Source organism: Micromesistius poutassou (assembly GCF_964030765.1).
Source record: "Micromesistius poutassou genome assembly, chromosome: 4".
In the NCBI taxonomy this organism is placed as follows: Eukaryota; Metazoa; Chordata; class Actinopteri; order Gadiformes; family Gadidae; genus Micromesistius; species Micromesistius poutassou.
This window is the reverse complement of record NC_140274.1, coordinates 17,570,485-17,593,630: the sequence shown is the minus strand read 5'-3', so window position 1 is coordinate 17,593,630 and position 23,146 is coordinate 17,570,485. Positions and strand designations below refer to the sequence as shown.

The 23,146-nt window shown below is 43.8% G+C and overlaps 1 protein-coding gene across 1 annotated transcript in view; it reads left to right on the top strand.

The window, feature by feature from the left end:
- nbeab (neurobeachin b) overlaps positions 1-23,146 on the top strand; it is a gene marked incomplete at both ends in the record, with an annotated part of 188,805 nt that overhangs the window by 15,201 nt on the left and 150,458 nt on the right. The window contains 8 exons of the mRNA XM_084466381.1: positions 8,454-8,685; positions 9,320-9,336; positions 10,902-10,991; positions 11,890-11,991; positions 13,139-13,260; positions 13,932-14,058; positions 17,751-17,870; positions 19,310-19,456. Of these exons, the coding sequence (XP_084322507.1) occupies positions 8,454-8,685; positions 9,320-9,336; positions 10,902-10,991; positions 11,890-11,991; positions 13,139-13,260; positions 13,932-14,058; positions 17,751-17,870; positions 19,310-19,456 (957 nt within the window). The remainder of the gene's footprint in view (positions 1-8,453; positions 8,686-9,319; positions 9,337-10,901; positions 10,992-11,889; positions 11,992-13,138; positions 13,261-13,931; positions 14,059-17,750; positions 17,871-19,309; positions 19,457-23,146) is intronic.

Sequence of the window (23,146 nt, the reverse complement as noted above, 5' to 3'; positions counted from 1 at the left end):
GTCCGGGGAACATTCCTGAACATTTCCAGACGCATCGAAAACATTCTGTGACCCTAGCGAAGCAACCATGCAGGAGTGGTCTGTTGTTTGTTTTGAAGCCGTGTGTTCATCTGTTCCAGTGGACGTTACGTCAGAGTAGAGCTGTCCATGGTGCTGGAATCTACCCGCTTGCATGGTGTCTGAGTGGAAGCAACGGCAATCTCACTGTCCACCCAGGCTTCCATCCATCCTTCTATCCTAATAGCATCAGGCTAGTAACTATCTCCATAATAACTTTGTGGTCCAACCCCCCACTGTTCATGCAGTGCTTTGTATTTCAGATGTCAGTTTACAGACTTCCCGTCTTTGGGGGAGGTACTTTAGTTGGCCGTTGATTATAATTTATATTTGTTTTCTCTCCTCTGTGACACATCATTTGCTATGTAAATTACTCTATGTAAATTTCCTTATTAACAGGCTTTAGTTTTCCCTCCTCTCGGCTATTGTGTAGGAGATGAATTAGTACATATGGAGAGTCCATTACACGGACCAACGCAATTACCTTGCATAGCACCTAAAGAGATTTAGGCTTTAAATGGTTTAGATATTTCACCCAAACCAAGTGGGAAGGGTCATTTAATTGCATCTGGGACTCTGGTTATTACCGCCAATCCAGGAGTACAAATATTAGCAACAGTTAAATGCTGGAAAATTGACTTCAGTTCCAATCCCACGCTACAGACTATGTTTTGACATAATTAGTTTACTTAAAAATAAAAATAAAGCTTATAAAGTAAATATACCCCATTATATTATTCTTAAAGTGTATCAACCCCCGGTTTCAGCCCCAAATTCGAACACTATGAAAAAAATATACTGTATATATTGTTTCAGATTTAAGAGTTCTAGGGAGAGGGGTGTGCTATCTCCATGTTCACGACCCATGCAAACTTGGTGACACTTTTTTAGTTCCGTTGTTGTGTACAAGCGTTTTAATGTTGCAATGTTATGGATGAAATCTGCATACTATACACACACGCGTTATAACATAAGTATCCGAAAAAGCTTAACTCTAGGACATAGCCACCAACATCCACTGCTGCACAGATGGAGCAGATGCACACATCCACACACACCTCGCAAACCGTGTCCCTTGGATGTGACTTTAAGGGGCTTTTCCAAGGCAATTTGACGTTACGAAAGAGAACGCAGATGGTTTTCAAAGCACACTCACAAAATGTTTGCCCGAGACTTGCAAAAACATACGATAAAAAAATGTATATGAGATGGGATAGATAAATCACTTTCAACAAATGAAATCAAAATATTAAAAAAAGATAGCTTTCTTACAAAAAAGAAATGCTAACAAAAAGACAAAATGATAAACGGCATGATATGCTAGCTCCTGCAAGCTCCTTCTAGCTATATAATCCTATCAAGAGTAATTAACATTCAGGCGGTGATCTTCACATTTACATTCCATCTGTCTTGAGTCTCTTATTTTTCTTCTCTTTAGTGAAATGATTGTCTCTGCTCTTGTAGTTTCTGTGGGGGATGTCTGAGGCAAGAGGTGATGGCACCAGTCTTCAAGACAAACAAAACGGAATAGTCCTCACTGGAATCAAAATGAAAGGGAGAGAGATAGAGGGAGATATAGGGAGAGAGAGATAGAGAGAAAGAGAGAGACATTTCTTGCATCCTCTGAGTTTACCTCCTGAGTGCTGTGGGAAATTGTCCTTTTCTATTCACTACTTCACTGTTTTTTCAATCCAATGCTTTCATCACAATTGCCATCACTGAATTCAGGAACATATCATTAAGGAGCAGATAGGGGTGAAGCTTCCTCCCCATCGGGAATAATAAAGTATGTCTCATTTGTTGCTCAAGGACAGGTACACAGTGAAGTTTGGGGAACAAATCCCCAGAGTCTTTGTGTTGAATGCTACAGCTGCTACACTATCATACCTGCCACTTTTGCACCCCCTCTCCCTCTCTTGCTCTTTCGGTCAACCCTCAGTGCTCTCCATCCCTCCATCCACCTCACCATCTCAATCTCTCTCTCTTCTCTCTCTAAGTTCCCTTCTCCTCTCCCTCGCTCCCTCCTTGCCTCCCTCCCTCACTTTTTTTCTCTCCACTTTTCCCTCTATCGAACAATCCCTCCTTGCCTCACTCCCTCCCTTCATGCCTCCCTCCTTCACTCTTTCCCTCCTTCCATTGATCCCTCCCTCCTACCCTCCATCCCTCCCTCCTTCCCTCTTTCCTACCAAGCCCTCCTCCCTTCACTCCCTCCCTCCATCCTTCCCTCTATCCCTTCCCCCTTCCCACACCTCTTCCCTCTATCCCTCCCTCCCTCTTGTCATTCTTCTCTCTGTCTCTCACCCCTCGGTTGCAAATTGAGTTTCCCATCTCGAGAGGTTGTGTTTAATCAAGCCTGTTGATACTCAACACATGTTTGATTTAACAAAAGCACACATACCTGGTGAAATTCCAACATAGCTTCCACAGCAGCTCTTCAATTTCAAGCTCCTTCTGCTCTGTTCAGGTTTTTTTTTTTCTCTACTTTGAATGTTTGTGCTTAGGTTTTCTATTTGTTATTTTGTTCTTTCCATTGCTTTCTCTGTTTCTTGCTTTCTTGATTAATATCACTCCATTTTCTTTCTGACTTACTGCCTGCTTATCTCCCAGTCTGTCTCCCTGTCTGTCTGTCTGTCTGTCTGTCTGTCTGTCTGTCTGTCTGTCTACTCATACTCTACTCACTCACTCACTCACTCACTTACTCTCTGGAGTGTCTTTTAAATGTCTGTTCCCTCAAATCCAACTTTACTAGTGAATAAACTCCAGCCCCACGGCGGTAACCATGTACAACACAGAGATGCTGTTTTAATGATCATCTGAGCTCCTAATACCCCCCCACCCCCATTAACCAGGCCATCTACTCGTTTGTCCATCTGTTGCACGGCACACACACACACACACACACACACACACACACACACACACACACACACACACACACACACACACACACACACACACACACACACACACAACTCTGCACAGGCAGAGTTCCACACATCCACACATAAACACTGTTGTGTTAAACTATAAGTGTCCATGAAGCCTAACCTAACTCTCTCTCGAACATGGACATCAAATCAACAGCTAGACACACACACACACGCACACAATTATGCTCACACACACACAAGCACACACACACACCTCACTTTTAATTAATACAATTAATACAATTATGAAACCAACTTCATAAGATGCATAATATCGTTATCTGAAGATTCTTTTTTTCAAAGATGTGGAATGTAATAATCGAATTATAATTTAAAAAGTCATCAGAGGACAAACAATCCCAACAACATCTAACCAGCATCTGAATGCTGGCTCGATGTGTATTAATCATTGAACGAACTGCCAGGAGATTATAGAGATGACTTCATACTTCTGACAGCTTTAGTAAGAAAAAACACAACAGCGTTTGCACCGCAACACTACCTGTTGTTTTGGGGTGAAAGGAGCAGCAGTGGTTTGAGGTTCAAACTGGGAACGTGATATCCCAGCATGTTTTCTCTTCTTCCTTCAGGTCAGAGAAGGGTTGAAAGATTTTTTTATGGGAACTTTCTACTGGTACCAAGCTGACAGATTCCATTACGCAGTCACGCAAAAAACAAAAACAAAAAATGTATTTACAAATGTTCAGCCCAGCTCATCATTCTCTGATTCATTTTTCCTTATGTTCATGATTTGGTTCTTCCCCATGTTTGTTCTCCCTCTTTCCCAGATTTGTTCTCTCTACCTGTCCTTTAAGGCAAGAGAGTGTCTGTGTGTGTATGGATGTGGACGTTAAGGAGAACGTTTGTTCCGTTCCCTGGAGCATCACTTTTATACCTCTCTATCCCTCCCTCCCACTCCATTTGTCTCTCTGTTTCTCCCTTACTGCAGTTCTACATCACCCATCTCTCTGTAGCCCACTCCTTGTTACGTATTTCTCTTTAGTATGCATGCCTCTGTCCCTGTCCCTGTCTCTGGTCTGTCTCTCTCCATGCCTCCCTGCCTCCCTGTCTGTCTCTCTCCCTGCCTCCCTGTCTGTCTGCCTCCCTGTCTGTCTGCCTCCCTGCCTGTCTGTCTGTCTGTCTGTCTGTCTGTCTGTCTGTCTGTCTGTCTGTCTGTCTGTCTGTGAAAATGTATGTAGCAGCAAAATGCATCTTTAAAGGAGGCCAAATTTCTTTGAAGGTAAAAACCAGTTACATCCTAGCTAACCCGGAACAGATATTTCAAAGGAGAACATTCTGGCTGTAGCATCGTTGTCAGGGAAGCCAGTATTTCGACTTGGAATGTTTCCTAAATCGTTGATGACATATCATGGTCATTTTATGATTTAGTACAGCACATTGGTTACAAATCAGCTCATTTTAAGACTTTGGTGTCTCCACTACATTCTATAGCCAAGGTGTGGCAAACTTCAGAACATACATGGTGTGATGAAGCGTTCTACGCATACATCTGTCCAAACATGCATCCAATGCAATGGTAACCTGGTTAATAACCTCTCTATAGGGTAAATTGCTGTATTGAACGCTTATAATGTAGCTCTATGGAGTGTGCACATTGACCAGCCTTGAGAGGTCAAATCTGAAGGTCCTGGCATTCTTTCTCTCTCTCTCTCTTTCTCTTTCTCTTTCTCTCTCGTGTAGCAGCAGCAAATGCATCTTTTAAGGAGGGCAAAGTTATGTGAAAGGTGAATAAAAAACACTCCTACTACTTCCTCGCCCATTACCGCCCAGTTTAGCAGACAGAGCAGCACACTACCTCCAAAAAGAGCTGTCATGCCGGATATCAGACACTGAGCTTATTAGCATGCTGGGATCAGAGCGTAGCCATTAGCTGGGTTTAGCGTTGACGTTGAGGCCATTAATCAAAGTGATTGGACTGGCATGCGAATCAGAGCTGTGGTTAGTCTCGTTTGCCCACCCTCGCTCTCTGCTGTTGGCTTGACCTTTTCACTGCCTTGACCTTTAGACGTTTTAGAAAGAAATGCAGAACAGGCCGACCTCTAGCTAGACCGCAGATAGTGCAGGTCCATTAGAGCATTGGCCTGCTAGAGCGCCGGCCTGTTGGAGCGCTAGCCCTACAGGTCAATGCATGTCCACTAGATGCTGCGATAAACGGGAGTCCTCCGTTTGTGTTCAGAGGTGAATCTGGTCTTTGTGGCTCTGAACCTCGACGAGCCACAGAGACCAGATTCACCTCTGAACACAAACGGAGGACTCCCGTTTACAGGGTTTGTATCTATAACATCATTTCCTATTCTATATTATTAATGTTGAAAGAACAGTGAAGGGAAACACCCTTCCTTCTTCCCTTCTGCTCTTTCCCTAAAAAAGAAATAGGACATCGTCGAGGCTAGGAGTTTTTTTTCCTGAAGATGGATGGAGGAAGCTCCCTCTTGCGGAGGAAGAGAATCTCTATCATGAGATTGGTCTTTCTAGAGCTAGCGGAGAGGAGCTAGCAGGGAGGGGCTAGCAAGGAGGAGCTAGCAGGGAGGGGCTAGAAGGGAGGGGCTAGCAGGGAGGGGCTAGCAGGGAGGGGCTAGCAGGGAGGGGCTAGCATGGAGGAGCTCTTGGAGAGCGGTTAGCAGGGATGATAGCCTTGTATTAAATTCAACCAAAATTGTGCATGTCTCCAATTCTTAGGGCATACTAGTCCAGCCCTGACCTATCTGGGTTTATTTGTTGCTACGACAAAAAGTTTCCAGAATGCTAAATTCTCTTTGTGTTCTGTGACGAGTTTTTCCTTATCACAGTAAATCACGCAGGGTGTGTATTACGGGAGCACCACGGGACACCACCCCGCTTATGTTTCCCTCCCGGGCGTGTCCCCACGGGAATAATCACAAACCGCTCGTAGGATTCACAATAAATATATTCTAAATTCCACACCATGCACTTCTGTTATCCAGAAAAGGAGGTCTTAATCCTACAGCAACGCGCCCCTGCATGAGAAGCCATTACCCAACCGTACGTTATTGATGGAATTACATTCGATGGACGTTGTCGCCCAAAGCGTCTTACGACAATGTGAGTGCATCCATTTTTATCATGGGTGGACCCCCAGTGGGAACAGAAGCCCTGAAAGGTAAATTACACTTGTGCGGCAGTTGGAGAAGGACGTTGGTCCATCCATCATACTTCTGTGTGGACACGCCCACGTGTGAGGCCACTATGCTAGGTTTGTGTGAAGCACTAGCGATTATCACAAAGTGTTATTCTATATATTCATACCTGCAATTACACTGCTGTGGTTGCCGTCGGACGGTGGTGGTGGTGGTGGTGGTGGTGGTGTAGGTGATGATGTTTGGTGGTTGCAGGTGGTGATTATGGTGGTGCTATTCATAGTCGCTTGACCCTTGATCAGTTGTCATGGTTACAGGTGAGCGTTTCATTTCTTCCTTTTCTTTAAGGCTTGATATCTTTGATTTTATCAATGAAACGTGAGATTCATGGTCACCCAAATGGGCCAGAAACCGCCTAAAGATCTTCACTCAATTTGCAATTTTCAACATTTAATCAGTGGCGAGTTTTTTAAGGATATGAACGACTATGACGAGGCCAGCCCCGCAGGAAGATCTAGAATCAATCAGTCAACGCTAATATAAAACCTTGTGATCTTTCTACACATGGAGGTTAATGGATTCTGTGGTATAACCTCTGTCTCGTTGGCTGAATAAGAGGATTTCTATTAAACATGGTCTTCCGATTTCTATATTGGCCATAAGGATCTACATAAAATCATTGTGGCATTAAAAAATTACATAAATTAAACATTAAAGTTAGGTAAACCCAGAATTTTGTAACCGAGACCTGATGGGTGAAGCGGGAAGTGTGTGTGTGTGTGTGTGTGTTTGTGTGTGTGTGTGTGTGTGTGTGTGTGTGTGTGTGTTTGTGTGTGTGTGTGTGTGTGTGTGTGTGTGTGTGTGTGTGTGTGTGTGTGTGTGTGTGTGTGTGTGTGTGTGTGTGTGTGTGTGTGTGTGTGTGTGTGTGTGTGTGTGTGTCACTGTTAATGACAGTGTGAAGAAAAATAAGTCTCTCTAATTGACTATCTTTAGACCCAGCGACTGTGACTCGGTGTCGTCATGGTTAGGAAATGATGATCAGATCTGACTGCACAGTGTCACACACCACTCCGCCTCAATCACTGCCAAACCACAAACCCCTCTTCTTCATCACCATCATCATCATCACATCATCATCATCTCTGTCCAGGTCACACAACAAAATGAATGCCGACATATGCAAATAATGTTAATTTAAGTTTTTTTTTTTTAAACCTTTATTTAACCAGGCAGATCATTAAGAACAAGTTCTTATTTACAGTGATGGCCTGACAAAAAGCACAAGCTTCTTGGGGGGGGGGGGGGGGAGGGAAGGGAAAGGGGCAGTGAAAAAGGATAGGTTAGAGAGGCAACAGCACACAAACACAGCTGTACAGACACACAACAAGGCAGAAACAGGGACCTGCAGGGTTAACATACAGCTACTCAGACATACAAAGCACGAGCGAACAGGATTACATAAACAAGGCAGAATAGCAAGAATAAACTTATAGCAAAATAACAATTGTGAAAACATAAAACAAAATAAAACATAAAAAAAAGGTTGAAACCCAGGTTCACGTGTGAAGCAATGTGGTCACGTAAACGATTCTTTTCATGGTTGGGTTTTCCTTAGAATAAAAAGAGATCCTTCATTAATATGGGACCCGCTTGGTTGAACAAAGATTGAATGAAATACAGACTTAATCAAATCAAACGTATTCGGCGGAGTCTCTGCGCGTTTCTACTCCGCCCTCTCAGCCGCACCGTTTGTCTTCATAGCGGAAAGTTTGAATTAAATCCCCGCCGTTAACGCGTAGTCCTCTCCTCATCCTCCTCGTCACAGCCCATCAGTCACTCTAATGTTCTGTTGGCCCCCGTGTTGCCTCCCCCCACCCCTCGACCCCCCCCCCCCCCCCACCCTCCCGCACCACGCTAGACGTTTAAGAGAGAGAGGAGCAATTTCATGCCTGTTGAGCTCTGAGAAGCAGATGGTGGCCTGTTGCTTTCTGCACTCACCATGGCAGCGATGGTTTAGGAGTATGAAGAGGTGGTGGTCGTAGTGGCCGGTCTGGTTCCTTGGTCTACAGGTTTGGTTCCTTGGCCCCGCCCACCCATCGCACCCTGTCGGAGCGCTCTCTCTCTCTCTCTCTCTCTCTCTCTCTCTCTCTCTCTCTCTCTCTCTCTCTCTCTCTCTCTCTCTCTCTCTCTCTCCTCTCTCTCTCTCTCTCTCTCTCTCTCTCTCTCTCTCTCTCCATTGATCCTCCTCACCCTCCCTCCCTCCTTTCTCTCTCCATTGATCCTTTTCTCCCTCTATCTGACTCTCTTTCTCTTCTCTTTCTCTCTCTCGTGTCTCCCCCCCCCCTAGTTGGTGGGGGGTGAGTTCGACCTGGAGACTAACCACCTGATCCAGGAGCCTGACGGCGTGCTGTGCATGCTGGACCTGCTGCGGCGCTGCCCCACCCCCACCCAGGCCCAGGTGTGGGCCACGTTCACCGCCATGCTGCGCCGGAGCCTGCGCAACATGCACGCCTGCACCCAGGTGGGCCTCGTCAGGCACCTGCTGCTCGCCATGAGCGCCGTCGACGACGTCATCGCAGGTACGCAGTGGCGTTTGTTTACTGATCCCAGACACGAGTACACAGCACAGTCTGCATGTAAACAAGAAAGGTGTGCTACGGAAAGGTAGGTCTACATGCACAGAGTCAGAGTAGTAGAACTGTAGATATGATGAACGCATGTGAATGTTGTCCACAGTAGAGGAAGGTTTGGGTGATGGAAGTGAGTGAGTCAAACTATTTCCCTGAACTAGGCTGTAGAATGATAGATTTCTGACTATTCTGCCATTACAAGCCATTTCCATGTCAACCCTACCCTGGAAATACAGAGTTTTCGCGAGAGCACAATTTGAATTTGCTCAGCGAGTCACTCTGGGAACGAGCAATATACTTGATTCCCCTGGCCCAGAACATTAACCAATCACATCAGTGTATCTGATATAGGCGGGCCAAAAGCGTTGCTGTTTTACCGTCCGGATACGGCAAGAGTCTTATCTATTGGTTAGCTCCTCTGGTCTGGATACGTCACTTGTATTCTTCTGATTGGTTGTATTGTTATCCAATTGCGTGCAGTGATATTTTCAAATGCATGCTTGGTTCCGTCCCTCGAGTTGGGCCATTTTCATTACTCGTTGCCAGACCCTACAGCTTTCTAGATGTGGGTCTGGATTTCCAGGCTATGTCAACCCAATAGTGACGTCACAAATGGGAAGTGGGCGTGTCTAGGGAGATGTATAACGGATAGATCCATCCATCATCCACTGGGTGGACACTTCCATTTGTGATGTCACTAGAGGGTAAATTCTGACCCAACGTTAACACCTGGTGGTAAACTAGGCGCCGTTTTAAAGAACATGGATTTAGTTATGTTTCTTTCATTCTTTCTTGATGTTCCTTTATTTCTTATTTTGTTAATTATTTTGTTCTTTCTTTCACTCTCTTCCTGTATATCTTTCTTTCTTGCTTTCATTTTCTTATTTGTGGTATATCCCGTCTGAATATTTACCATAATGGATGAAGTAATTGAATCCATTATTATCCATGTCAATTAAAGTAAGTTCAGTCAGGAGGAGGTAATGTTGTACTCTGCTTTGATGAAAATGGTTGGGTTTATTCCCCATTTGTATCAAAAAGTAATTTAAAACCAGAACCGTATTCACATAGGGACGCACCTTGACATCCTGCAACTTTTATTTCACAAATGAGAAAAGAAAATACGTTGATCCCAGTTTCCTTAGCTCTCCCCGAACAATTGAATACTGAATCCAAATGTAAATGATGTAATTGGTTCAGGATGTTTGATTGTTGGGTTCCACTGTATTTCTGCTGTGTTGATGGTTCTTGTGTGGGAGGTCTGGACAATGGATCAATGTTGACAGACAATCATAGCTACAGATTAATTTTAGTAAACACACATGAGGAGAAATTAACCACAGCAGGTATTGTGGGTGGCTATTTTGTGGGTGGCTACTTTGAAAGGCATTACAGTTAATTGAAGTAGTCCTTTCAAGGTCCAGCTTAATTTATTGAATGTTTAGTGAATTGATTTGCTAATAATGTACTAGAGTCACAGTTATTCTACTCTATATTACTCATTCTTAGTATTTACTAATACTGTTCCTACTTTGTTTAGTTATCTACCAGCTAAGGCCACAGTGCTTGTTTTCTGTCTCATACATTACTCCTGGAGTACTATTACCATCAGCAACTCTGGTACTTTTTAACATACATTTGTGTACTGTGAATCAAAAGCATGTTTTTCAGAATGTATTTCTGTCTCCACAAATGTTCCACCTCTTGGCTCTGTGATGCACCGGTGGGCCTCTGTGTGTCTGGTCGCGGTGCGGAGGGTATGGGTGATGATAAGTATAATAGGATTTAGAGTGGTGAGGTGCGCAAAGTGACAGTTCATTACCGGCAGGGTGAGGAAGACGAGGGCTGTGGAGCTACTAAGGCAGAGCAAGAGGATCCTTCCTTTATCAGAAGAATAAAACAAGACAAGACATACTATAGGCTTTTCACTTTACTAACTCACTGTGTGTGTGTGTGTGTGTGTGTGTGTGTGTGTGTGTGTGTGTGTGTGTGTGTGTGTGTGTGTGTGTGTGTGTGTGTGTGTGTGTGTGTGTGTGTGTGTGTGTGTGTGTGTGCACTCTATGTATGTGTGTGTGTATATCCTCTATGTGTGCGTGTGTGTGCTCTCTATGTATGTGTGTGTGTGTGTGTGTGTTCTCTATGTGTGTGTAGAGCTGCTGGTGGAGCTGGTGTGTGTGCTGGCCAGCTGCAGCATCGCGGTGGGGGAGCTGAAGCTGCTCCTCACGCTGCTCCGCGGGGAGCAGGGAGGCATCTGGGTGAGTCTCCCCAGGGAACCCCCCCCACCCCACGGAGACCCACAAACCCCCTGACCCCTGTACCACAGCAGGACGTCTGGAGGGAGACGGCACCGAGCCTGGGCCAGAAACAGGGTCACACCTCGGGTCCTGTTCCATCACAGAGCGGGAATATCCTCGGAACGGGATTTTTAATAAGTGCATTACTACACAGCGTTGATTATAAACGTTTGCAGCAGTTCTTCACAGTTGAATGCAGAGTTGGTGTCCACCAATAACACGCTTACAGGTTCCCCGCCTCCGGCTACTAGATTGATCAAGACAATTTTGTAGTGATAGAAAGTGGAAAACAAACCGTTCCCTTGGAGCTTGTCTGCCATCAGACTTTAGTTATTAATCTAAACTATGATTTGTGAGACCATCCGCCAATCAACCAAACCACTCATTAACCAACCACCTGTACATCCCTGTTGTTGTTGCCTTTCTGCTGTCCCTTTCCTACATCACCATGACAACGGATGATAAACACAACGGTGTATCACAGATGAGAACAGATGGCAATGTGTTCAATTTTCATGGGATCTGTCCATACGTGTCCCCATGTGATGCTAGTGTAGGAGATCACAGCCAGTGCTTTATCTCTCTCCTTCCTTCTTCCTGCTTTCTCTCTTCCACTGCATGTCTAGCTCTCTCTCGCTTATGCTCTCTCTCTGTGTCTCTTTGTCTCTCATCTCTGTCTCCAACACCTTCCCAGAAAGATATATTGCATTGCTCACATTATATTCTATAGTGTTAACATATTTTGTGTGTTCTCTCTAGTCTCTGTGTGTGAAGCATAATAAGTGTGTGTGTGTGTGTGTGTTTTATTTTTTTTTTATCTCGGAGTGTGTTCTAACCTGTGTGTGTGTGTGTGTTATAGCCCAGGCATGCGGTGAAGCTCCTGTCAGTGTTGAGTCTGAACATGGAGCCCCAGACGGCCGGTCCGGACACCTTCTTCAGCTTCCCAGGACACAGAGCTGCTGTGAGTGCCTTTTCTTATGTGCTTTTTTCGGACTCACTTATAGTGTAATGGCACGGTGCGTGGCACATCTCATACACAATGTTGCTCATTATAAAGCTCTTTCTGAACAATGTGTGCTAGTTTAAGAAATAGCATTAGAAAGTTGTTAGCCGTTTCCATGGAGATAACATCTCCCCCCCCTCTTTCCTAGAACTTTTACTTGAATCGTGTTCCGACCATTAGCTTTGTGTCGAAGTGGATTCCAGTTAATTTAACACGGGCCGAAAAATGCACATTGGAATTGTCTGTTCTGGATACAAATTACAACCTTTTTCTTTACCACAAAGACCCCCTGAAAAAATTATTATTTAAGTAAGTGTCAGAAAAGGTCATGTTCTGCTTCCACAATTGAAAAGTTATGCGTTTTACGTTAAGTGAAGACTGCAGTGTCATTTTTCTATTGCAGAAATACTTTGGTGGGGAAACGACTTTCCTTGGCAGCTCATTTCAATCTTCTTGTCTTGTAGTGGAAGTGAGGAATTTAATTTGAGTCTTACCGTATAAAGTCGTTTTCTCTCGAAATCAACCTTCGCAGGAAGAAAACTTGGAGAAGCTGTACATTTTTAATTACTTTTCTAATCCAACTTTTTAACAGAGACAGTGGTTGTCATTGTCCATGACATTATATTATGTTGGAAGCATTTTAGAGCTTTGCAACATAATTTAACAGAAAGTACTATGTTAATATCTAAAAATCATTGAACAATGGCAGTTTTTTTTTTTTTTTTTTACAAATGTTGGATTAAAAAGGTTCTCGGAAAAATTAGCTCATGAAATGTTTGTACAGGTTTGCCAAATATAGAACAATATTCAATTACCGTTAACTTGTGTTTTCTCCTAACATTGTGAATGGTAATTATTAACAGCTGTGTGCTAATAAAGATGTTTTTGCCTGGAACCACACTTGCTAAAATAGCCTTCATTAAAGAAAAACTGATAAGCTGACAGATATAGAACTATTCTTGATTTACTTTGGGAATGTCATTTGCGCCAAGGATTAACCCCAAAAGGGCTTGGGGCAACTTAACGGGTTCAAACTAAATAGAAATGGCATGATAGGGCTCAACAATAATGTTTACTGTAATAATGTAATCCTGTTTTCCTCCAGGCCATAGCGTTGCCTCCTATTGCCAGGTGGCCGTATCAGAGTGGCTTCACCCTCAGCACCTGGTTCAGAATGGATCCACTCAGCAGCATCACCAGTGACGGAGACAAGCCCTACCTCTACTGGTGAGTCATACTGCTCCTCCTTATTCTCCTCTTCCTCCTCCGTTGTTCTGAGTTTGCATTACAAATGTACTTATGTTTTTTTGAGTTCATGGACCAGCATCGCCCAGTCGTGGTGACAGGCACTAGAACGGTCCTGATGTAGCAGGCTAATCCAGTTTGAGTCCTGCCAAACATCGATGAGACGAGGCCCAGTGCCAGGGCCTGAAAAAAGTGATTTTCAAAGTCTCTCTCTCTCTCTCTCTCTCTCTCTCTCGCTCTCTCTCTCTCTCTCTCTCTCTCTCTCTCTCTCTCTCTCGCTCTCGCTCTCGCTCTCGCTCTCGCTCTCTCTCTCTCTCTCTCTCTCTCTCTCACCAGTGAGAGGCCGCTGTGGGACATTAAATCTCTCTACAGCCATGGATGTTTCCACTCCTGATGCCAATACATGTATAATTCAAATATATTCATGCAGAGCTGTCAGAAACGTCCTTGTACATCAGTCAACACCCAGGAAGCAAAACAAAGTGACAGTCAATTTATATGTAAGCGTGTATCAATCTTACTGACGCGCAACAAAAAATTACCTCAAGCCACGTAACTTTGATGAATATACAACCACTACCTCTTGACAAGTTGATCCAAAGGCTCTGTCACTCTGCATTGCGTCACCCAACATCCCCTGTCTCCATCCACAGCTTCCGCACCAACAAGGGGGTGGGCTACTCGGCGCACTTTGTGGGCAACTGTCTGATCGTCACGTCGCTCAAGTCTAAAGGGAAGGGGTTCCAACACTGTGTCAAGTACGACTTTCAGCCCCGGAAGGTAAGCACGGTGCTAGTACTGCTGCCTTCTGAGCCTAACCCTAACCCAACAGCACAGAAGGAATCCACACAACACAACACTGAAAAATACAAAAATATGACCCTGGGTCATAACAATGAGCATGTCCCCCCTGCCCCATCTAGGCCCCTTGTTAAACGCTTTCTTTTATTAGGTCTGTGGTTAAATGTCGTCTTGATCATTTAATAAGGTTGCTCGCTTGAGACTGCAAAGTCATGAAGTCTTTTTCTGACAATAAAGAGAGACTCACCGAGAAGTAATCATCATCTGTGTACTTTAATAATGGATATTTCCGAGCAGCAAATTCCTAGCGAAAGGTAAAGTGTTTGTGTTTACTATTTAATCATTTAGTAGACTTGTCTATCCCGAGCGACCTGCAGTGAACACAAATCATTAGAATAGAGGTGTGGGCTAGGTGGTTTGCTCAAAGAGGATTACAACTAGACTCAGGACATTGGAGGAGGATAGGCAAAACATTTTATCTGGTAGTTGATTAAGACCCATAGCAAGGCTATTTGGCAGGATAGAGTGGTTAGGGTGTTTGATGTCTGCAATGTCTGCAGTCTGACCTGTAGGCAAATGTTGAGCAAGATACCCTGATGATGCTGTGAGGCTCTTTGGATAAAATAGTCTACTAAACAGATTCCCTAATAATAGACTTTATTATCTCCCATGTTTTTTTGTGTTGCATCTTGTCTGTAACTCCTATAACTCTCTCTGCAGGGTTGCCGCGGATCTTGAAAAGTATTAAAAGTCATTGAATTTAAGTTTCCATATTCAAGGCCTTAAATGTCTTAAAAAGTCTGGAATTATTGGGTGGGCGGCATTAAATTTAATCGGGGGGAGAATTAATGAGCGGGTGTATTTTGTTTCATTTCTATTTTTGTATCTTGTATATTTGTTCAGTTTTACGTTTCATTTTACAACCTACAATGTCCGGTTGGTCAAACCGATACGCTAGAACAGTGGTTCTCAAACGGTGGAGCGTTCTCTAGTGGTACGCGGAGTATGAACGTTTTTTTTTAATATAAAGTTGAAGCAGAGCTGGGTTCACCGTAACTCTCACGGGTTCACCGTGTGACACACGCTTTTGCCTGCTTACACACACGCCACACATCCAACAACAATAACAATCCTGATCGCTCCCCCCCCCCCCCACGTCAAAAATCCCGATCGCATTGTTAATTTATTACATAAATGAACTGGCTACAACAATGAAACAATAAATGATTTACAATGCTCCGAATGAGCACATGTGTGATGGCCGTGCAGTGTTTCCCACACATAGGCCAATGTGTGGCGCTGCGCCACAGATTGAACAACGAGCGCCACAAATTGATTACGTTTTTCTTATTTATTTTTACTTGAACGCGATTTTTAAATGTAACTCCGCCAGCCCGTAATCGCGCCCCCGTAATGCTGCCAGTCCGACGTGTTCCCATTCCGACAGTCCTGTGCGCGTATGCAAATTAGCCATGTGCGCCAAACAGAAGAAGGGCCCTATCTTGCGCCCGGCGCAATTGACTTTCTACACCGACGCATGTGTCGTTGCTAGTTTGCACCTGGCGCAAAGCTGATTTTCCTCCGCAGCAACCAGGCACCACTACACTTGCATGTTAAATATTATGATGTCAAAGATTATTCATACGTGTGAAACTGCATAGAAATAGCGTGTGGATTGTGGAAACTTTTTTTTTCCCTGCATGAATGAACATGAATGAAGTATAGTAGGCTATGCCATGCGTTTAAATAATAATAATAACAATAATACATTCGAGCAAAGTATATTCCAGGCTTCCAAAACAAAATCTAGTTTTAGGGTAAATGATTGGTTAAATGATTTGGGAAAGAACAGCTGATACAGCGGTAAGTTGTACTTTTAAATCAATGCATCTGCAAACACCGTACGGCAAACACATATGTTCTTGACCCAGACATCGTGTACAAGCCCATTACTTTTAGGATTGAAGAGTATTTGATCGTGAGAAAACAGTTTTACCGCGAGTGAGTATTTAATAGAATGAATGAATGCGGGTGATGCTTGGTGCGCGTGTGTGTGCGCGCCTATCTGTCTAAACACGCAAATTAAACACGTAAGTGTGAGAAGGAAATCGAGTCAGTCGACCTGCGATAAGCAGCTGATTCTGAACGGACTCGTCTTCGAGATGGACGTGTTCTAACGCATTTTTAATCAATGAAATGTTAACACAACAGTATATATCTGACCATTTAATTTTCGAAATTGTAGGTGAAGCCGAGCTTTCCTTGCAGTCGAGAAGTCGCCACTACGAAAGAATGCAATGTATCCAACTAGCGGGATCTAAACAAACACTGCGGTCAAGCTAGCCGTCCCTCGTTTTCGCGTGGTCAAGCCAGCCGCTCCAAAATTTTCCAGTGCGCCCTTATTGCTGACTTTATGGCAAATACTTTGTAGCGCTAGTTTACTGCAGCGTGTGGAAACTTCCGGTTTTCAAAATAAAACGTGGGTATTAAATGTATTAAACGTTTATTTAAAAAATATTAAGTGTTAACATTTGATTAAAAAAAAATGAAGTAAGAGTTGTGGTTCATAAAACAAGTATGATCCTGCACTAATTTTGAGCCAATAGGTCACATTACCTGGAAGGAATGCTCATATTTACATTATGAAATGTACTAATAATTCATAAAAAATATAAGGGGAAGTAAAATGCTATAAAAAGAGGTGTGTCTCATACAGCAGTGTAGATCTACTGTCCTACACTCATTTTGAGCCAATAGGTCACATGACCTGGAAGCTATTGAGCTTTAATGCTCATATTTACATTATGAAATGTATTAAAAATTCATATACCTTGATGATATATAGGCTAGGTTTTTTATACAACAAAGTATGCTATTAGGCACAAATATTTGATATTTGTGACTTTGAATATTGCTAATGCCAGAGAATGTCTCATGAGGGTGCTAACATTCTTATCAGAAAAGCTGGCTGTGTTTGGCCATGGAAGAACGTAATTTAGCTGTTTGGCCATTCAATGGGAAACTTGGGCAACTCTGGCTTACTTTCCTCTTCCTCGAAAAAAAAGTCCTTATGTCCATCTCGTGTCGCTGTCGTTGATCCGACTCTCAACATAGGCTTGCTTCGGTCGGCTTCGGAGTGGATTTCTATTTATATGGGTATTCCCCCTACTGATAAAGTGGAACGGATTTGATTGTGAAGCGATGGAAAGAACGCTGGACTAGTAGACCAGTCATGCACTAGTATTTTTGATGGCAAATGTGGGGGGGTCGAAACAACTTTTTTTCAAGGGTGGGGGGGACGTGTCCCCCCCCCAATTATATTATGGTGACGCCCATGGTCGTTACTATTCGTTACTCAAACTGAATAAAACTCATAATGAACGGAGTATATAGTGTATAGTCTCGATTTTTTTGCAGCGGTATTGGTATTAAATTTTCCTTTTAGAGGTCTTGAAAAGGTCTTGAAAGTCATTAAATTTGTACTTTAAAAATGTGTAGATACCATGCTCTGTCTACTTCACATCTTTCTCTCCAACTGTCTCTCTCCTTTGAATACATGGTGTTCATTGAAATGATGAATTGTAGCTGAAGGTTATGTGTGTGGCCGGCCCGTCGTCTGCTATTAATACAATTTTTCTCTTTTGCATCTTATCCTCTTCTCTCCTCCTCAGTGGTACATGATCAGCGCGGTCCACGTCTACAACCGCTGGCGTAACAGCGAGATCCGTTGCTACGTCAACGGCCAGCTGGTCTCCTACGGCGACATGGCGTGGCACGTCAACACCAGTGATGTAAGCGGCCTTTCTCTCTCCCTCCACCGCCACGGTCGCCGCCTCTGGTTTCCCATGTTTACGACCACCGGGTCCAACCGAGCCAGACGCTTTCCAGAGTGTAGAAGGACGGTTCTTGTTGTGAGAAAGGATAAAATAAAAGAGAAACCACATCATAAATCACCCGGCAGAAACGTAAAAAAAATGGGTTTTATCACTTGGACACAGATTTCTCCCGGGAGTTGCGGGCTGTTTCTTCTTCTGGTTCAAAGAAGGAGATTTGAATATGGTTTTGTCAGAGCGAGGCCCCTGGGGAGGGGGAGAGAGCGGGACAGCAGAAGTAAGATGAGTGGGATCCAGAATAACCTGACCTGAATAGAGAGAGCTCAATATTTGCATACGCAGATTTCTGCAGAGGCCTCGCCTCCTTAGTTTTAATTGGCTGGTAAACGAGGACTCTGGAAAGGAAATCTCCGGGCGATGACGCGGCTGTTATGTTGAGTGACAGACAGTTAACGGCTTTGACCGCTGGAGGCAAAAGGTGTCTCTGCCACCTAGTGAAATCTGAAATCTTAATTTTAGATTTACAATCAATCTGGGCCACTCAGGTGCACAAGGTTGTTGACAAGTTAATCAGATGAACAGACGTGAAGTGAAGTTTGGAGACATGTTGAAAAGTGCTGAATAAAAGAGAAGTGCATTTCTGTGGTTCTCTGATAGATACAAGGAGATCCAGGTTTGATTCCAATGCCCGCTCCAGTGTCTTTCCATCTCTTTATACCCTCTACCGTTTCTCTCTTCTTAGCCCTCCTTAAAAAAAGGTCAAATCCACTCAAAGTACTTTTTGATTGGCTTCTAGGTGAGAAAGCACAAAAGAGAACTCTAGAGTCACAGGGCGTAACTGTTATTGTACAGAAAAGCTCTTGAAAGCTATGTTCAGAATGAGCTGGTCGCCCTCATTCCACTTGTTTGACAATCGGTGACAGCAATGGGTTGGACACCCGTAGCACTTCTACCAATATATCTTCGACCACAATAGCTTTCTTCTACCTGCTGTGTGCAGTTCCACCACTCAACCACAGCCTCACCTTTTTGTGTAAAAACGTCTTAAATAGGCACAATCTGCGTAATGTGAATGACCTGTCTTGGTGACCTGTCTAAGCATACTGTAATTGGTCACGTAGCCAAGGGGGGAAGAAAGACTTCGCACATTAAATTGGCTTGAAGGAATTGGAGGAATTCAATAGACTGAAAATACGTGAGCCGGCAATGGATTTCAGGGAACATCATTTTCTGCTGCTTAATGGACACCAAGATAACCCTTAATAACATAACCCTTAATAACATAATAAGTGCATTATGGATTTATGTTGTCCATCACTTAAAAATGAATCTCTCTCTCTCTCTCTCTCTCTCTCTCTCTCTCTCTCTCTCTCTCTCTCTCTCTCTCTCTCTCTCAGAGCTACGACAAGTGCTTCCTGGGGTCGTCGGAGACGGCCGACTCTAACCGGGTGTTCTGCGGTCAGCTCGCCGCCTTCTACGCGTTTAGTGACGCCCTCAACCCCGCACAGGTCTTCGCCATCCATCAGCTCGGCCCAAGCTACAAGGTACGTACCACTACTCTATCCTCAGCCCTGACCCCTAGCCCTCTCCTCCTCGCCAGGTCCCTTCTCGGGGACGATGGGACGGAGCGAGCTACCCGCTCCTCGTCTCGTCCAAAGCCACAGCTCATCATCGTGGGTAGTGTTAATATTAATGAGCGATCCGTCAGATTGAGCATTCGGCTGCGAAACGCTGGCAGGATAATAGCCGATGGATTATGTTGCGGTGCGTCTGATGGCTCTGTACAAGCCAAAAACAAATGTTAGCGCTATAATTTTCCATGACGAACGCCTCGATCAACTCAGCGCTCTTGGATGATGACGTCTATAGACGTTGATTGTTTTCATCTCGTGGCTCTGTGGAGCATATATAACCTCAAGTTGAGGCTACGGTGATTGCGAGGCAATGCAGTGTTTTCAGTAGAGCCCTTGTGTGTGTGTGTGTGTGTGTGTGTGTGTGTGTGTGTGTGTGTGTGTGTGTGTGTGTGTGTGTGTGTGTGTGTGTGTGTGTGTGTGTGTTCTTGGGGAGGCTTCATTCCTGCTGGCTCAATGTGTATAAATGTTTTTTTCTCTGATTCTCTGGTGGAACACCAGTATGGCTAGAAGACAAATGTCCATGAAACACCACAGTTGTCGTGTCAGGTGTGGACAGGGTTGTAATGGATGTTGGAGTTAATCCCTCAATCTCTCTGCACACACAGACGCCGGGAGAGATGGAGAGAAGGATGTGGAGAGTGGGCGGGGGAGATAGAGAGAGAGAGAAAAACACACAGAGACAGAGAGAGAAGATAAAGGGGAGAGATAGAGAGAGAGAGAGAGAGAGAGAGAGAGAGAGAGCGCCAGAGAAAGGTGCACACACACTGTGACTGACTGACACAGACAGGGTGAGAGAAGGGAGGAAAACGGGGGGGGGGGGAGGAAGAAAAAGAGAAATCCAAAGGCTCTCCTGGATTGCAGCTCGTTCGGTCAGTCCTCTCATAATTGGTCAATTCCTGTCCAGCTCCTAGATTGTTGTTTAAGAGCGTCACAGCAGGATACCCTCCACCATCCCGGAGGGGAGAGTGAGGGCGGTGATGTTGGAGGTATGAGCTAGTGTGGAGGTGATGGAGGGAAGGTAGCCATTACTTCCGTTTGATGAAGCGATTGGAAAGTAAGTGTGTGTGTGTGTGTGTGTGTGTGTGTGTGTGTGTGTGTGTGTGTGTGTGTGTGTGTGTGTGTGTGTGTGTGTGTGTGTGTGTGTGTGTGTGTGTGTGTGTGGAGGCAGTCACTGAGAGCCCTGTCCATGGGGAAACAATCTAGTTTAGATTTGATGACACACACACTGGACACACACAGACAGACACACACACACACACACACACCTGGTCCAGGTGCTAATAATGGTCTATTTCACTCCCAGCTCATGTTTGTCAATGCTAGCTAGCATCCAGCACTGGCTAGCGTAGGGTGACTAGACACCCCAGTTTTCCGGGGACCGTCCCCATTTCTGGTGGCTTGTCCCTGGCTAGAGATTTCCCTGGTAATGTCCATGTTTATCCAAACGTTTTTAAAAATGTATAAACACATTTTTAGATGTGGTTCTAGGTTGCTCATGAGTATTAAGTTTGAGGCAGTTGGTAATTATATAAATATCTGATAGGCTGTAATGTGACCTCGCTAAGCGGGGCTCTAACGACGACTTTATACCATAAGCAGGCATGGCTTATATAAACAATAGACGATCAATACAATATGGAACATTTCCCTAACCTTTACCAGAGCTTAAAACACATCATAGTAAACCATAAAAATAATATACTACAGTTACGTACTACATTGACCATGGTAAGAATAATCAAAATGTAACGTTTTCGCCTTTTTTTAAATTTAATTTCAGAAACAATATCAGATATTTTGCTGATATATGGTCTGCCAAGATACAAATGTCCCTGTTTTTAATTTCATAAATCTGGTCAGCAAACAGCTAGCCAGCATACAGAACTTGCTATATGCCGTATGCTGTACAGCAGAGCTTTACGTTCTGTCATTGGGATTCAACACACCTTGCTGCTACAGCCGATAGATCTGTGCATCAAGTTTATTTTTTGTGGATTTAAGCGTGATCCATAGCACAGTCATGCCACTCTTTGTGTTTTAAATGAATGTGACAGCAGAGAAATGGCACTATTGCGTCAGCCAGTGGAAAAGGATAATCTGCTCTTTATGATTACCAATGCCGTCGTCTGTCTGCACCATGACAACTTCAAACGCTTGTGTGTTCCATACCATTTCATCAGATGTTGTCAGCTTCAAGCATACCGCAACACACACAACGCCAGCCCTAGAATCATCTCGTCTTCCTATGAATGAATGTTGAGTGTAAGGGCAGCTGTTTCGTAAATATCAGCAGATGTTGCTTGTGACAGTCTGACTGATGTGCCTTGCTCAGAGGGGCGGAGTTGAAGGCGGTCGTCAGGGAGTTTGTTGCTGCGAGATGTATCTCTGGACGGAGGATTATGCAGAAACCGCTCTCATGTTTCTATGCGGTTCTGTTGTCCTTAGGTCATTTAGTATTTACTTACTTACCTTCTATATTTACATAATATTTACCGCCATACTTGATTTTTAATTTTTTAATTTTTTTTAATTTTAATTTTATGCTGTGTCTTTATGCAATATTTAACAATGGCTTCGAGTCAATCTGAATCAACGACCGGAACTATCCATTTTTGAAAACATAATATAATGAATATATATATAAATAATATGATATTATAATACATAATACATTATAATACATAATATATTACTAGAATGCATCATACAATACTATAATGCATCATATAATACATAATATAATGCTAAAATGCATAGTATTACGCTATAAAACGCTGAAATTCAGGTCCGCAGTCTCTAATGATTTTTCTTTGCTGCACTCTCTAACCTCAACATGCCCAAAGGTGGTTTAGAACCAAAGTTTTGGTTACTTAATTACTATGAAGGTCACAGGGTTGGCATGCTTGGTTGAAGAAATGCATTATTAGGTGGGGAAGCTAAACAAACATTTTAGATCGTAGCCTTGGGTTTTCGGTCATTTTTAGATTTTCGTGAGATTGACGCGGGAGAGCTTGTAGGCTTAGAGTTCCACTCCAGCATAATGTTGCACGCTGCTGCAATAAACCATCCCTAAAATTAAATGAAACGATCCCCCCAACTGCCAGATTCATTCATGCCTCTTGGCATCAAACTTTAAACTTTAAACTTTAAACGATTATTTATCCCGACAGTTAAAACTTCTTGGAGAAATGTTCTTAAAAACACTTATCGTAATTCATGCTAATACTTGGCTTTGATTTTGTTATGTTCACATCATTTTTGAAATGATTGTCTTTAAGAAGAGGAGGACGGGGGAGAGGAGGTGGTGTAGGCAAGCGGCTGGGGGAGAGAGGAGTAAAAGATTCTAGGGAGATGGAGGAAGAGGAATGAGGAACAGGAGTAGGATGGACAGCGTCGGCCCTACAGGGGGTTTATTAACTGCCAGCCATACATCGTTATCCACCCTCAGCGGCAGGGCTTTTACTGTGAAGTGGCAGTACCGAGACTTTTACTGTGAAGTGGCAGCTCGTTATCGCCTGGGAGCTGGGCTCATGGCTGAAGGGTAGAGAGAGAGAGAGAGAGAGAGAGAGAGAGAGAGAGAGAGAGAGAGAGAGAGAGAGA